The following is a 16,062-nucleotide window of genomic DNA, read 5'->3' on the forward strand; positions in this document are numbered from 1 at the left end:
CCACTAGTAAGCTCTTGTTTCACTTAAGTGAAATGAAGCACACATCTGAACTGGAGTCTTACCTGTATCAGTGATTTTAAAGAGGATCCACAACTCCTAACTAAATAAAAAGTGACCAAGTGAATTAGAAAACCAGGGCTTACAGTGTGGTTTACGGCTGTACTGATTCATAATCATGTGATACAGAAACTGAAAACACCTTTGGGGAAATTACAGATTTTATGCTTTTCAGAACTTCCTGGAAATAACCTCTGCCTACATTTTGAAAGGTAATTTTGAATCCCCCACCCCCACCCCATCAGATGTCTTTATAGACAATACGTCTGCCCACCCTTGTCTGGAGAGTCCATCATTTTCCTCTGGAATCTGCAGATAAGTAAGCAGAGGGGGTGGCTGCGGCTGACAGTGGATCCTTTACGGTTCTGATTTGGTTTCCTAGGAAAACTTATGTTTAATTTCCTTGAATTTTGGGGAAGCAGCAGGAGTACGGTCAAAAGATTATAAAAATGATACTTTGTTAAAACAAAAATTACATTTTCTCTCAGTCTGTCTTTCTGTTGCACTTAACCTTAAAAATATATTGTTTTAGGTCTGTGACCAAATTAATGCTCTGTGTGTGTGTGTGTGTGTGTGTGTGTGTGTGTGTGTATGTACATGTGTGCTCTTTGCATATTTATTCAGGCCTGGCTCCCAGCGTTCCACAGAGCAAACAGCTCTTTGAATATTTAAACAGCAAAGCTATGATTCTACCGCCTCACCAAAGAGTACGATCACTGAATAAGATGGTCAGTCATCTAATGCATGGTACATTTTTCATATATATTAGATGGTCCAGCCTATCACTTGTAAATATATTAAAATAATTTCTGCATACTATTTTTTCATATTAAAATTAATAAATTTTCCTACTTGGGGAATAAATACCTCAATAAAGATTTTTTAAAGAAAAAATGATATTTGGAAAACCAGGAGCAATGAGCTATAATCAAATTGGCAGTGGCACATTTTTGAAAATGGTAACCTTGTGCCGTATCCAACTGGTCAACGTTTCTTTCTGGTAAATATATACAGGAAAGTAATCAGTATCGTTCTCCCAAGCCACGTATAGTCCCCAATTCCCTAGACTAGTAAACTTAACACACAGGCAACTTTTAATCAGGAATCACTCTACTGTATTTACTGGCATCATTTAACCAACACCAAGCCTATCTACACCCAGGAAGGGCTTACGGAATTTTCTTCCTTTTATAAATTATCTGTCACCATTTAAAAATCATAGTACAGTTGTGTAATAGAAACACTATTTTTTAATGAAATTTTTCCCTCATTGAGTTTCAGCATCAATAAGCATCATAGCATAATCACTGAACTGAATATAAGAGAGAACGTGGTCACTCTTTTCCGAGACCTGCCTTGTAAACGTGTGCGGCTGCTCAACAAATCCTGGACCTTTCACGGCAGACTTAAATATCCCTGGCTACAGCTGGGGGGACAAAGCACTTCACATATCCAACCACATGCTCACGAACGAGCAAAGATTCTGTTGCTTGCGTACTCTGGAGCCTAAAGACACTTTGCCATTGTGGGGAAACATAAAAGCTGAAGGCCACCTGGAGCATCTACTGCACCCTGAGCAGCAATAGTAGTTTTAATAAAAACTGTGATGACTCATTATTGTAAAAATTTATACCAGTGAGGCTCCTCCACACATCTATACCATTTATACACACACGGGTTTTAAAAGTTAACTGGTGCAGTTTTAGAAGAGACTCCTAAAGGGAGAAGAGAATCAAGGTGGAAAAGCAAAGGAGATTAGTGAGACTGAAAAGGAGATACAGATGATAAAATGAGCTAAAACAGTTTCTAAAGGTTACTGCAAGCAGAACGGAAGAAGTGGCCACAACATTCTACTACGTTTAAGAATCACCTGGGATGCTTGTTAAAAATGCAAATTTCCACACTCTATGCCCAAGACTCCAGATTCTGTAGCTGTAGGCTGGAATCAAGAAATGTGCATTTTTAGGATGGACCTAGAGACTGTCATACAGAGTAAAGTGGGTCAGAAAGAGAAAAACAAATATCGTGTATTAACACATATATGCGGACTATAGAAAAATGCTACAAATCAACCGGTTTGCAAGGCAGAAATAGAGACACAGATGTAGAGAACACACATATGGACACCAAGTGGGGAAAGCGTGGAGGGTTGGGGGGGAATGAATTGGGAGACTGGGATACCAAATTGTATACTCTAAACATATGCAGTTTATTGACTGTTAACTATCTCAATAAAAGTTCTAAAAAAAAAAAGAGAGATATTGTCCTACAACCAATTGATAGCATGGCAGTTTTTAACAATCACCATAGAAGAGGAATGGATAGCCACTTAAGGCAGACCTGTCCCTGTCATCATTCCACTGGCCTCATCTCTAAAGGAGAGCTGATCTTTTCTTTGCCCAGAGGAATATAGACTTTTGTGATCTGGCTTTATCCCTCTGAGTCCATTGAACATAGTTGGCAGTCATTCAATATTTTTTTGAATAAATTAATGAATCTTAAAAAAAAAAGAAAAAAATGTGCATTTTTAATATGCAACCAAGATAACATTGATGCAGACATCTCACAGGCTACACTTTGAGACAAACACTGTAACCCCAGCAAGCGCTGGAAGACAGAGGCCTTCTAGACCAACCACATTTCCTTCCCAAGCGGCAAGACTCAAGTCATGTGAAAAGTCAATTTTTAAGAAAGAGAGAAAGACGAGGAAGGTGAGAAGAGAGAGGGGAAAAAAAAAAATCAATCATGGTGAATTACTCTTCAGTTTTGAGAGGGTGCAGTAATATTTGTGTTCCCCAGGTTATCAATTCATGAACTATTCCAGTGTTAAATTTCCCAAATGGAATTAAATGCATTCATTTATTTATCCATAAGCATATTTAAGTGCCTACGTGTGGCAAGGATGGTAGAGATTAAAAAAAAAAAAAAAAAAACAGAAAACAGCCCTTGCCCTAAAGGTGTGCTCAACTTCCACACAAAGAGAAGGCGGGCGCCAGGAGCAGAGCAGGATGAAAGATGTGTCGCTGAGGGTGGACACAGTTCTCTGGTGTTCACGGCAAGGAAAAGCTGCCCTCCAGGTTTCGTTAGGGAGGTGGTGAGCAACAGAGAGGGCTTCAGGGAGGTGGCATTTACGGTGACTCTCGCCGGGCAGACAGGTTTTGAACAGGATTCTCCACGGGCAGCAAAAGAGCACGTCAGCGACGTGCACAGGATGTCCACGAGTCCACTGAGAGAGCGTATGAGAATATGCACGGCTAATGTTGGCTCCCAGTGCCGTGCCAGCTAGTCAGCGAGGCTCAGAATCCCTCAAAGGAAAGTTGTATAAATAAGTGCAGAAACACAGCTCCCTTTTCAGGACACAGAAATTCCAACATCTGGTTCTCAGCCCCACTTAAAGGGGGAAAACAAAATAGACGTAGGATGTTACACAGGCAGGAAACAGCGGTATAAAAACCCAGCAAACAGCAGTCAGTAGGCACTTTCTGAAAAGTCAGCTGCCAGGCGGCTTCCTCTCCCACGTTCACTCACTGTCAAACCCTGGACCCCGGATCAGCCCTTGCAGATGGAAGGTCAGCAGCTTTGTAGGAGGAGCTGAGCAGGAGAGGTAACTGGCTAGCTTAACACACCCGTCAGTGTTCCTTCTATTGCTGAGAACCTAACACTCATTCAAGACAGACTCAAAAATATCATGTATCACAAGCCCTGAAGAGAATTCAAAACTTTTGCTGTCTTTCGTACATATGAGTTTGCTTTTTATTTTCTGTCCCCTCTGCTTCTGTTGCAGAGACACTTCTGATGGGCTGGTTCTGAACCAGGAGGCAAATGGACCAAGTGTCTCTGCTGCCTCACTGGGGCTCCGTCTTTGAAACACTGGATCAGGGACTCAGATCTGGTCTCTTTCTACTTGTCAGCCATCCCAGCCAGGCAAGGAAAGCAAACTCATCGCATGCATCAAGTTTTGCATCTTGCGAAGTTAACTTAAAAAAAAACAAACAAAAAAACGCATATTAAAAAAAACCAACACCCACCCAGGAGGCCTTGTCCACCGTAGTTCTGATTTACACAAGGCCTAAATATATTTTGTTTCTTTCCTAAGGTAGTGCTGCACTGAAGCACAACTGAAGTGGGTTTAAGATTTCCAGTACTACAGATGCTGCATTTAATTTCTGCACTGCTCTGCTTCTGCGTGAAAGCAATCACTCCATGTCACTACACAGGTCCTCCAGTCTAAATTCTGCTTTGGAAGATTGGCACACTGAAGGCAGCTTACCCTGAAGCTGGATACTGAAGATTTTTTTTGTAACGTTATGTTTGCCGCACTGTAGTAAAAGTCATGACATTCACTGCTCCATAACATATACTATGGCTTTATTCAGATTTTTTTTTTTCTTGCCCTAAGCATTTACTCTGATTCAAGAGGAAATTCTGATGGGGAAAAAAGGATTTTTTAATCTATTTAAATGTTAGCTGTTTCATATATTATGGAAACTGAAAAAATACACATACAAGAAATCACTCAAACCTCTATATGCCAATGTTCTAAATTGAATTGGACTATTTTTTGGCACAACCTTTGTCAACTGAATGTATTTCATATTTGTAAAATGCTACTTGAATTGTGCACTCTTGAAAGTAAGATTCTTAAAATAGTGAAATCCTATACTCAAAACAGCCTTCTTTAAAAAGTGTTATATCGGTATACTTTAAGGTGGTATTTGTTGATCTCTAACTAGTGTTTATTGAGTGACTACTATATGAAATGTACAGTTTAGGGCACTGGGAACATAACACTTAACAAAACATAAAAATCCTGGCCTTCAAGAAACATGCTCAAGGGAAAATCCTATATAGCTAAAAAAAAAAAAAAAAAGACATATAGCCTATTAGATGGGGAGAGACTAGGTAAAGTAATTAAGTAAGAACTGGGGTAGAGAGTTGGGGGTAGGTTGCAATTCTAAGTAGGCTGGTCAGGGAAGGCCCCTTTGAAAGGGAGTGTTTAAGCACAAGAAGATATGCACGTGCATCTGGGGAAGGAGTATCCTGGCCCAAGGAACAGCAAGTATAAAAGCCAGTGTGGCTGGGGTGAAACGGGGAAGAGGGAGAGTCAAAGAGAGGGAAGAGGTCTGAGAAATGACAGGGGACAGATCCTACAGAGGACTGTAAGCTACTGAGACGTGGGATGGAAAGCTATTAGAGAGTTTTATTTAAAGCATGAATGTGATATGGCTTACATTTTTTTATTGAGATGTAATTCACATATCATAAAACTCACCCTTTTTTAAAGGGCACAATTCAGTGGTTTTTAGTATAGTCACAAGGTTGCGCAAGCATCACCATTTCTAATTTCAGAAAATTTTCATCACGGCAAAGAGAAGCCCCAGACTCATCATAAGCAGTCACTCCCCTCTTCCCCGTCTCTCAGACCCTGGCAACCACAAATCTACTTTCTGACGCTATGGATTTGCATATTGTGGTCATTTCATATATATGGAAGCATAAAATGTGTGGCCTTTTGTATCTCTGGCTGCTGTGGTGAGGATAGGCTGAAAGGAAGCAAAGTCAGAAGCAGGGAGAGCAGTGAAGAGATGAGGGCAATAACTCAACTGAGAGATGAGAAGCGTTTGAAATGGGATGGGAAGTGGGATGGTGAATAATGGCCGGATCCTGGGTACATGTAGATAGGCTGGATATTGAGTATGAGAGGAAGAAAAGTCAAGGACAACTCTTAGGTTTCTGGCTTATGCACCTGAAAAGGTAGAGCTGACATCAACTTAGGGAGCAAGGCCACTGGAGGGGCAGACTGGGAGGGGCTGGGTTTTGGAGATGTTGATCAAATCTGGGATAGTGACCAGCCTTCCATGTGAAGATGCCAAAAAGAGACCTGAACGTGAGTCTGGAATTCAAAGCATAGGTCTGGGCTGGAGATACAAACTGGGGAGTTCGACAGTGCACAGTATCAATGTACCGGGAAACTAGATGCTATCACCAAGGATGTGAATGACTGGAGCAAAGACAAGAGATCCAGGGCAAGAGTCCTTGGACATGTCAATATTTATAGGTCGGAGAGATGAGAAGGAACCAGCAAAAAAGATGAAGAAGGAAACGTAAATAGGGTGGGAGAACCAAGAGAGAATGGAGTCTTAAAAACCAAATGAAAACACTTACGATGGAGTTGGGCGGTGTCCACAGAGTCCAACACTGCTGACAGGTCACTGAGAAGTAACCACCGGATTTAGGAACGGGCCAGGCAGTCATCACAGACCATGTATCTCCTCTCCCTCCATCTTGCTCCCTCTACTCCAGCCACATCTACCTGTGCCTTTGCCGTGTCACCTGCCAGGCGTGTGCCTTCCCCAGATACGGCTTTGAATAGTTTGAGTGGAGTGAGGAGGTCACAAGTCTGACTGGAGTGGGTTCAAGAGACAGTAGTAGGAGAAGGACTGAAGCCAGGGGCAATCCTTCTGAGGACTTTAGTTGTAAGGGGAAAAGAGGAGTAGCTGTAATGGAGGTGGAGCAAAGAGAAGGCTTTAAGATGCGAGACATAAAAACATGTTTATGTGCTGGTGGGACAAATCTAATAAAGAGGGAAGTAAGTGATGCAGGAGGGGACAGAGAACAGCTCAGATAGATTAGAGCGGACAGAAACACATTTCATCGGCTTATCAAACTGTCAACAATTAAAATACAAATCATGTACTGATGCAGGAAAAACAAGCACAAGCTAACAGAAAGCACTTAAAATGACTGGATCCATTCTTCAAGGCTAAAGATGTTGGATTAATTGTACACAGAGTGTCAGGTTCAGGATTACGCTCTGGGCTTGGAGTCAAAACATCCAAGTTCAAAGACCACGACAAGTTACAATATCCCAGAAACTTCTTTTGACCTCCCTTTCTGTCCATAAAATACGGATTAAAAGCAGCCTATCCTCTCTACCTTATAGAACTGACGTGACGATCAAATAAAATATGCAGATATTGTAACCCTTAGGTGCACTGTCCCTGTGAGGCACATGCAGTGCTGCTAGATAAGGAACAACTGCACACACTCGGTCCCATTCCAACGCTCTATGCTTCGGCTCCAAGAAGGGGAAAAAGGCAAAATGAAAAAGTTGGGGAAGAATAAATACATCATCGAAAAATAGAAGCTTTCTGGTTATGTATTTAAAACACACTCAATAACCCGGACACGAATTATGCCTTAACTTCCACTTTAAAAAAAACACAACAACCAAAAATCCTCTAGTTTAGATTCAGCTGAGCCTGGGGCAAAAAAAGAAGTACACTAAATTTGACTGCAGGCCTGAAGCAAAATCATGCTTAAATAAAGATGTGACCTAATACCTTTCCATGAATCTCTTTCATGCTCCATGCTCACTGCCACCTGCCAAGATCACCCCAAGTCAAAAGACTACGTGCTACTTGACTTTTTGCCAAATAGGAGACATCAGTGGGTATTTTTGATTATTTTTTATCTGTTAATTAACTTTCAATTCTGCCTGCTTTGTGTATGGACCGTAGCTCTCTTTAAGGAAAATATTCCTTACAGGGTATCTTGATCTAGCCATTAACTTTTCTCCTGATTTCTCCAGGTTTTAAAGACATAAAGGTGTGTGTTCATTTCTTCGAATGAGAGAATCTACCTTTGTCAAAAAGCTGTTAACATAAAGAATTCTGGCATGGAATTTACAGTAGATGCCAAAGTTGAATAGACCTTCTAACTCAGCTCCCTCTCACATTTGACCAGAAAATTTAGGTAAGAAATCAGCTGGCCATGGGACCTCACAAGGCTTTCAAGTGTGAAAGACAATAGATGAGGAAATACATACATACACCTGTATGTCTATGTGCATGTATGTATGTCACTTTCCTTTAAGATATGTCTATATCTCTAAAATATGTCTATATGCACTGCTTGGTAGAGGAATCAGAACTTCCTTGTGAAATCAATGTGTACACTTCATGTATAATTAATAGGAATGAGAGCTTACTTTTTTCTGATTGTAAAGATATCTATGTATCTTTACATTTATGAATATCTGTATACCATTAACATATTAGACATTGATTCTCTAGTCAGAATTCCAATCTCCCAATAAAACTCCCATGACTCTTTTTTACATAAAACAATTCACTTTATAATGATGCATATTACAGAGATTCTAGGAACAAACTGTTCTGATGGGTACGTACACCTACCTCAAGCTCCCCTTAGGGACACACTCCAGTATTACTGGGGAAGGAGTTCAAGCAAGGGATTTTTTTTTTAGGTTCAAACATATCATTTAAGGCGCCCAAGTCATTTCAAGGATTGGTTCTGACTTGAATGTTTTAAAGAAAGTTTTATCATAATACTATTATAGTGTTGCTATAATTATATTATATATAATTAACAATATAATGAATACCATGTCATAATCAACATTAATGTTAACTCGCCATAATTACTTAGGGTCATCATTACGGATATGCAGTAACAGGCTACGTTATCAAATCTTCATAAACTCAGAATTTGCTGAGGAGTACGGAGCCCTTCACCCTCACCCCAGGCAGAAGCAGGTGACACTTTTTCTTAGATGACACTTGTCTGCCTCTTACAGCTTTTCTGCCTCCTTTGCCTTGGCAGGAGGCCAGCAGTCATTCCTTGCTCCTATCAGCATGCCTGGTGCCAACAACCTCCCCTATTTTCCATGTAGCTTTCCCTTGATTCTAAAAGTGGCAGAAAGAGCCACGGTCTCAAAGCGTGGTGGTTCTGCCACAACCCAGCTGCACGGCCCTGGACACACCACTGAATCACTTTAGGAATTCACTTCCTTGTCTACACAATGAAAGAACTGGCCTGAATGGTCGTTAAGTCCCATCCAACCTTAAAACTTTATAATGAACACATCTTGCGAAGGGCTAGGAGAACCACCAGCTAAGTTTATTTCTTTGTGTCCAAAGAAAGAATAGAGAAACTCAGAAAAGGGATCTCAGAAGTTCCCACACTTTGGTGCATGGAATGTATAGCATCTTAGGTTTGCTATGTCATGGACTTTTCGATCTTCGAGGTTCTTTGTCTTATCTCCAATAAGTGAGGTTCTGCACTGGATAAATCATGTCCAGACAAATGGGGCAGAATTACATTAAGAGCTTTCTGAAACAGAAAATTAAATATGACTCAAATATACTTCTTTCACATAAAAGACTTCAAGAAATTTTTCAGAATTTCACAGAATAAATTATTCCCTTATGAAAACTTTTGTTTCTAAGTGCATTTCCATTTGATATATAAACAAAATGATACTACATGCATTAAAAAAATGACTTACCTATAACCACATCATGACCATCGACCAAACCAGCAGAGAAGAGCTCCTGAGAAACGCCGTCTGCCGTATCTGCCCAAATGTGAAATGAAGGTGTATCAGGAACCATACAAAAAAACCAACAATCCAGTACAATGTAAAATAAATATTTTTCATTTGGAAAAATCATCCACATGTGTTTCAACAATTCTGATTTTATCAGGAGGAAAAATCAGAAGCAATGTGAAATACATCTGCCACATCCAATTAACATCCTGCTCTTATTCAGCAGAAGTTATACCAACTGATTGTTTCATTTTTGTTGAGCCAAAAAACTTTTACCCTTTGTCTACTGTCTGAATTATTCCTCAGATGCATCTCTAGAAACTAGCTCATCACTGCTCCCTAGGACACTGCTTTTCTTTCTTGCCAAGGTTAACTCCAGCCACCATCCATCCTTTCCTATCATTAGTAGCTGCGGAGTTAGAATTTATGGCAAAGGTTGAAGAGCTGGTATTTGATACAACCTCATATTTGGTACACACAGCCTGTGAGCTTGCTGGATTATTAAGATGGGCTATTTAATTTTATGCTATTAAGAGAATCCTTTAACATGACATTGATCATTCGACAGCAACAGACTCATTCTCTTAGAAAATGTGGCCGAATAAAAGAATGTTGCTTCTCAATGGGAAGGGACAGGCGTTAGCAATCTCATAAAGACGGGACTGAACAGGCTGCAGCAAGTGACTGTAACTGAAATTACTTAACTGAGAGGTTACACAGGAACATTGTAACAGCGAGACGTCTGCCAGAAGATTTTGTAAAGGGAAATTGATAGAACCATTACGAACCCCTGTGTGTTCACGAGAGAGGCGATGTGGCCTCCGTGGCGGTCTGATGGTCTCACAAATACCCAGCACTACAGCCGGATGAGAAGAAACTGGGCACAGCTGCGGAATCAAACAAGCACCTGAACTGAACTGCGGTTTGCTATGCCGAAGGCTGCCCTCCACAGCGACTGGGTTTCCCTGCTGAGTCTGTGTTTCAAATGTGGTGACTACGTAAGTGGGCTCAAGTGTGTATGTTGCGTGTGTGTGTGTACCTGTACGCACGTGAGCACGGAGCTGTGAAGGTACAGTTACCTTTCACAGTGGGCTTTAATGTGCTCAGCCCAGTGTCTGACTCAGTAATTCCTCAGTAAATGGTAACTGATGAGGAGGCGGCCAAAGACCATCTGAAATGCACCTGACACCCTTGTGCTCTTTCTCCCTCTCACACACGGCCCCATTTCCTAAATCTCCGATAAAAATTTGAGACTTAATATATATCCTTTGTACTTTCAGAGAAATTGTGGTATTCTATCATTTTATTCATTCAGTGAAATGGAATAAATGGAGGAAATGGAAAAGAAAAACACAGGAATTTTACTAAACAACGAAATTCCATATAAGGTGGGCTTATCTTGGGCCTTGTCCTTACTGTGAGAAGTACAGGAAACACCTTATAAAATTCTCTCAGAGATAAAACCATCTCATAGTATGGAACCTAGGGTAGCACAACAAAAAGCTCTACTCTGAAAATGATGTAGCTTTATAAAGTTGTCAAGAACATTCAGCCTCTCAATCTCCATCTTCCTGGATGCTGCTAGAGACTCCAGGAAAAGAAGCCTATTGAATGCAAGTGCCTGCCTCGTAGATACCGGGCACACAGTAGGCAGTGGTTACACTTCTCCTGACTGATCATCCGTAAAAGCAACTGGAAGTGTTACCACCATTTCTGAAGTATCAGTAAGATCTTACACTTGAGTGAGGAGCTATAATCAAAGAAGGTAGTTGAGAACGGAGTAGTCAACAAAGTCACACGGAGGGCTAGCACTAAAGCAGCACCGAAGCAGACAGCACTCCCAAGTGATTGAAGTGTACAGCCTCTCCGAATATTTTCAGGACTCTTGGGTACCGCATGACTCATATTAAAATAGCAAACGGGTCGTGCTGGTTGGTCAAAAATGAAAACATTCCTTGTTTGTGTGTGTGCTATTAAGTAGTTCTTTTTCATGCATGTTAAGTAACATAGTAATAGTTGAGAACAAAAACTTGAGGGTAATTGGTAATTTTTCTTCAAGCTGCTTAACATTCCCAATGTGTAAACAGGTTAAATAGTCATAAAAGATCACGTATGCTCTGCTTTATAGACCATTACAGCAACATAATAAACACAGAGGGCTTGCCCTCAAGTGACGACAGGATATTTGATACATTCACGTTATACATTCGATGCCACATACATGTGTGTATACAGCAGAGACAGTGCACGTGGTGTGCGTGCACACATCGAACACAGACAACATCTCAGATGCAGACAGCATCAGGCATCGCAGAGGTACGGTGATACGGCCATGGTATTTCTGAAACGAAGCAGGCTGTGCTCGCTGCACAGGGAAGGCCAGCACTATGGTTTCTGTCTGGGCTACAAAAGCAAAGACTCTGAGTCTCACCATGGCAGACAAGGCTGCCAAAGTCAGCACGAAGGGTCAGGTAATGCTGATAGGGCCGTCTTATCCCCAGCAATCCTCAACTCAGAAATTCATTTCTTTGTTACTTTTGAAATTAACATTGTTTTTTAATGCCACTGTCAATTTTAAACAATCAGATCAAAAAAGAAAAAGCAACTTTAAAATAAGAAACTTCTTTTATTTACTATACTTGAAACATTTATTATATAATTGCTAGATTTTTATCACAGTATTAGCTGGTCAATATCTTTATATTACGACAAAATAGCTTTTTGATAACAGCAACCGACAACGGTGCAATTTCACAGACTGACTCTAAATTGTCAAAGACTGTTCCCAGAAAGAAAGATCGGTTAGCAAACTCACTAGGGCCTTATTTCTTTTGTAAAAGTGACTTCACATGATAGTTTAATTCAGATATACCGGAAATCATGAAGCCTTGGTGCGTACAGGAGACGAGAAATCGGGGGAGTGAGTCTGTGACCACCTACGGCCCAGGAACATATTTTGTTTGGTGGGCAGTGTTTTTTCTAAACTGAACCTGAATGTATTTAGATAGAACCCTCTGGTTTTCTGACGTTCCCACCATTCACTTTGGCTCCTGTAGGCATCTGAGTTTGTGTCTTCCTACAGGTGATTAATAGCAGCGAGGTCAAACATGTAACTGATTGACTAGCTATCAAGCTAGAAAGTTTCAGGTTTTCAAAATTTTCTCAAAGACAATCTATTTAATCAAATCGCAATTTACATGGAGTTCTAATACATAAAATAATTAGAGAGTGTTATTAGCTTACATATATTAATACGTTCAAAGTATGAGACTAATGAGATATTGAGGCTGTTTTCACCTATATAAAAGTCTGAAACCAGAGGTCAACGTGAGCAACTACGGTCTTAGCATTAGCATCTGATTTTCACTTCTCTAGATTGTTCTCGTTATGAACTACAGAGTAGAAAAAGCAATTTTTGTTTAACAAGTAGTCTTGTGATCTCCAAAGCCTGTACCCATTAATTAACCAAAAGGACTGGAGATGCTCCTGCACACCAGGAGCCTGCCAGGTGCTAGCGACCCCAAGAAACAGGTCATGGCTCGATGACTTCCAAGCACCCAGGCGCTAAAAGAGCAACCAGTCTAGCCTTGAAACTAGTTTAGTAACTACTCAAAATACTAAAATTATATTCAGCTGCAAGACTGGCACTGTTCCTACCAAGCCTCCTAGTGGTGCCGACAGCAGTCAGAGGCCCAGACTCTCCTCAACATAGGCTTCCTGTAATCTGAACCGACAATAGAGGAGCAAAGTACGCTACCTTCTGGTCTGATGTCATTGTCTGTTGCTCAACCCTAATTAAGACCACTGTGCGCATCTCTTCACACTCATCCAAGTGTCCTCTAGGCCCTGCATTACTGCACCAGAACTGCTTTTCATGGTCGAGCTAACAGATTTAATTTACAAATGTGTATCTCCTGTGTAGCACATGTCACCGGAATTCATGCGGTCAGTAGTGGGTTTGGTTTGGATTCCCCGCAATTATTGCAAATCCCTCCTTTTTTCCTTCCTTCTCTTTGTTTTTAGAGAACGTATTTTTGAATAGCAAATTATAACCACATGCTTGTAATCAATTTCTGAAATGCTCTTTCTAGCAATAAAATAATAACTTCAATTAGAACTTACCTCTTCCTGGAGTAAACTCAAATCGTATATCATTAAGCTCCTTTCTGGAGTTTCTGAAATACACAACATAGAGCACATTAAAATCTAATGGAGCAGAGTTTAACCAAACTAAATGTATTTCAATTTTTATAAGATGCTACTGACATAGCATTAATTGACTGAATTTACCTTATACAAACATGCTTGTATCACAAAATTCCAAAAATAAATGTTTTTATAAAAATCTACACTAAATCAGTAAACTTAAATTTAATTCCATAATTAAAATTTTCAGAAGCTTTTAGTCTAGCATAAATAATATTCAATACATTTTTCATGTTTTTCCAGGGAAAATAGTATTTTATCCAATTATTTTTAAAAGTGAAACAAACAAGGAAGATAGTCTTAGCAATAAACTTCATGACAGCACTATACATTAAATCATGCAACAAAATGTCCAAAATAAGGTGTGTATTTTGTTGTTAAAATTTTTATCTAAATAGAAGCGGACCTCTGAATGTTGTGAAATTGCCTATTGAATATATAAAACTTAAAAAAAAAATTAAATGCTTACATAAAGCTACAAGAGACACATATGTACGTTCAATCAAAAAATTAAATGACACTGGGGAAATATGAAACAAGTATCGAAGATATGAGTTTTCCATTCATATTAATTTCAAAACACTATAATAAGGGCTAGAGAGTTACAATTAGAATGGTTTTAATTTCTCATAAGAACACTAAAATATTATGAGTAACTCCCAATGCTACAATTAAAGTTAATTTAAAAAAAAAAAAACCCTTAGGAGACTGCAGTAGGACACATGAAATAGTAATTTCTGGAAGCACTCAACTCTTTGCTCACCTGCCAAGGGTACCCAAGACAGGGACAGAGATGATCTGAATACCCAGCCCTGAACATCTTCTTTTCAGTACCAGGAGAGTCTGATCAAAGATACATGCCCCTCAATGTTCATAGCAGCAGTATTTACAATAGTCAGGACATGGAAGCAACCTAAACGTCCATTGATGGAGGAACGGATAAAGAAGATGTGGTACATACATACAATGGACTATTACTCAGCCATAAAAAAGAACAAAATAATGCCATTTGCAGTGACATGGATGGACCAAGAGATTCATACTGAGTGAAGTCAGACAGAGAAAGACAAATATCACATGATATTGTTTATATGTGGAATCAAAAAAATGGTACAAATGGGCTTATTTACAAAACAGAAATAAAGTCACAGATGTAGAAAACAAACTTATGGTTACCAAGAGGGAGGCATAAATTGGGATACTGGGATTAACATATACACACCACTATATGTAAAATAGATAACTAATAAGAGCCTACTATACAGCACAGGAAACTCTACTCAATATTCTGTAATGACCAAAATGGGAAAAGAATCTAAAAAAGAGTGGATATGTGTATATAACTGATTCACTTTTCTGTACAGCAGAAACTAACACAACATTGTAAATCATCCATACTCCAATACAAATTAATTTTAAAAAAGAGGGACTTCCCTGGTGGCGCAGTGGTTAAGAATCTGCCTGCCAATGCAGGGGACATGGGTTTGATCCCTGGGCTGGGAAGATTCCACATACTGCAGAGCTACTAAGCCCATGCGCCACAACTACTGAGCCCACACACTCTAGGGCCCGTGTGCCACAACTACTGAGCCTGTGTGCTGCAACTGCTGAAGCCCATGTGCCTAGAGCCTGTGCTCCGCAGTAAGAGAAGCCACTGCACTGAGAAGCCTATGCATCAGAGGGAGGGAGGGAGGACCTACAGTAGGATACATGAAATAGTAATTTCTGAATACCTAGCCCTGAACATCCTCCTTCTGGTGCCAGGAGAGTCTCATCAAATCCTTTAGTACTCCAGTTTGGTACTCTAAAACTTTGGGTAGTATCTGCTGGTCTCTAGATACAGTGCCTGAATCTTGATGATGTCAGTTTCTGGGCCCTTTTTTTTGGTCCATAGCCTGACGGTGGTTCTTTATGTCCTACCACATCCTAAGACACCAAGTGTGAGGAAGCCCAGAACAATGGCAAAGGCACAGTACCAACTGAGAGAAATCCCTTCTCCCACTACCAAGAGAAGCTGACCCAAGTCTACAACCTTTCACAAGCAGAGAGGGAAAGGCTCAAGAACTCCCGAAAAGCCCAAGCCCAGGCTCCCGACATGAGAGCCTTGAACCTCGGCATCTCCTCTCAGGTGCCTGCACTATGGCTTTATCGCTACTCCTCTCGGAGAGAGAACAGGACAAGCAGACATTAGCAATTCCTATAGCTGTGCTTCTTTTAGGACCTTCTGAGAATCTGAAAACTGTGAACACTGTGGACACACACACTAAAAAAGTAGAAACACGACCAACACATGAAATTGCAGGCAACTGTAGATGGTTCAGAGATCATCTTGGACCCAGGCTAAGCAAGCCTGCCCTGAAGGTAGAGTGGGCCACAAAACACCAGTGCTTGCACTGACAAGGCTGTTTGCACGTTGCATAAATTTTCTTAATAACCTACAGTGTCAC

The 16,062-nt window shown here is 40.3% G+C and overlaps 1 protein-coding gene across 8 annotated transcripts in view; it reads right to left on the reverse strand.

Annotated features, from left to right (window-relative positions):
- Positions 1-16,062, reverse strand: part of STK39 (serine/threonine kinase 39) — a 282,065-nt gene that overhangs the window by 45,874 nt on the left and 220,129 nt on the right. For 4 of the 8 annotated variants that reach the window (XM_057744396.1, XM_057744398.1, XM_057744395.1 and 1 more), the window contains 2 exons: positions 13,532-13,584; positions 9,368-9,436 (listed from right to left, as the gene is read on the reverse strand). The exons of 1 other annotated variant lie outside the window; for it this stretch is intronic. In XM_057744396.1, the coding sequence (XP_057600379.1) occupies positions 9,368-9,436; positions 13,532-13,584 (122 nt within the window). Of the gene's footprint in view, positions 1-9,054; positions 9,193-9,367; positions 9,437-10,197; positions 13,585-16,062 lie in introns of those variants that run through there. 3 more of the 8 variants (XM_057744399.1, XR_009055027.1, XR_009055028.1) reach the window with 3 other exon arrangements.

This window comes from Hippopotamus amphibius, chromosome 8 (assembly GCF_030028045.1).
Source record: "Hippopotamus amphibius kiboko isolate mHipAmp2 chromosome 8, mHipAmp2.hap2, whole genome shotgun sequence".
Classification (NCBI taxonomy): domain Eukaryota; kingdom Metazoa; phylum Chordata; class Mammalia; order Artiodactyla; family Hippopotamidae; genus Hippopotamus; species Hippopotamus amphibius.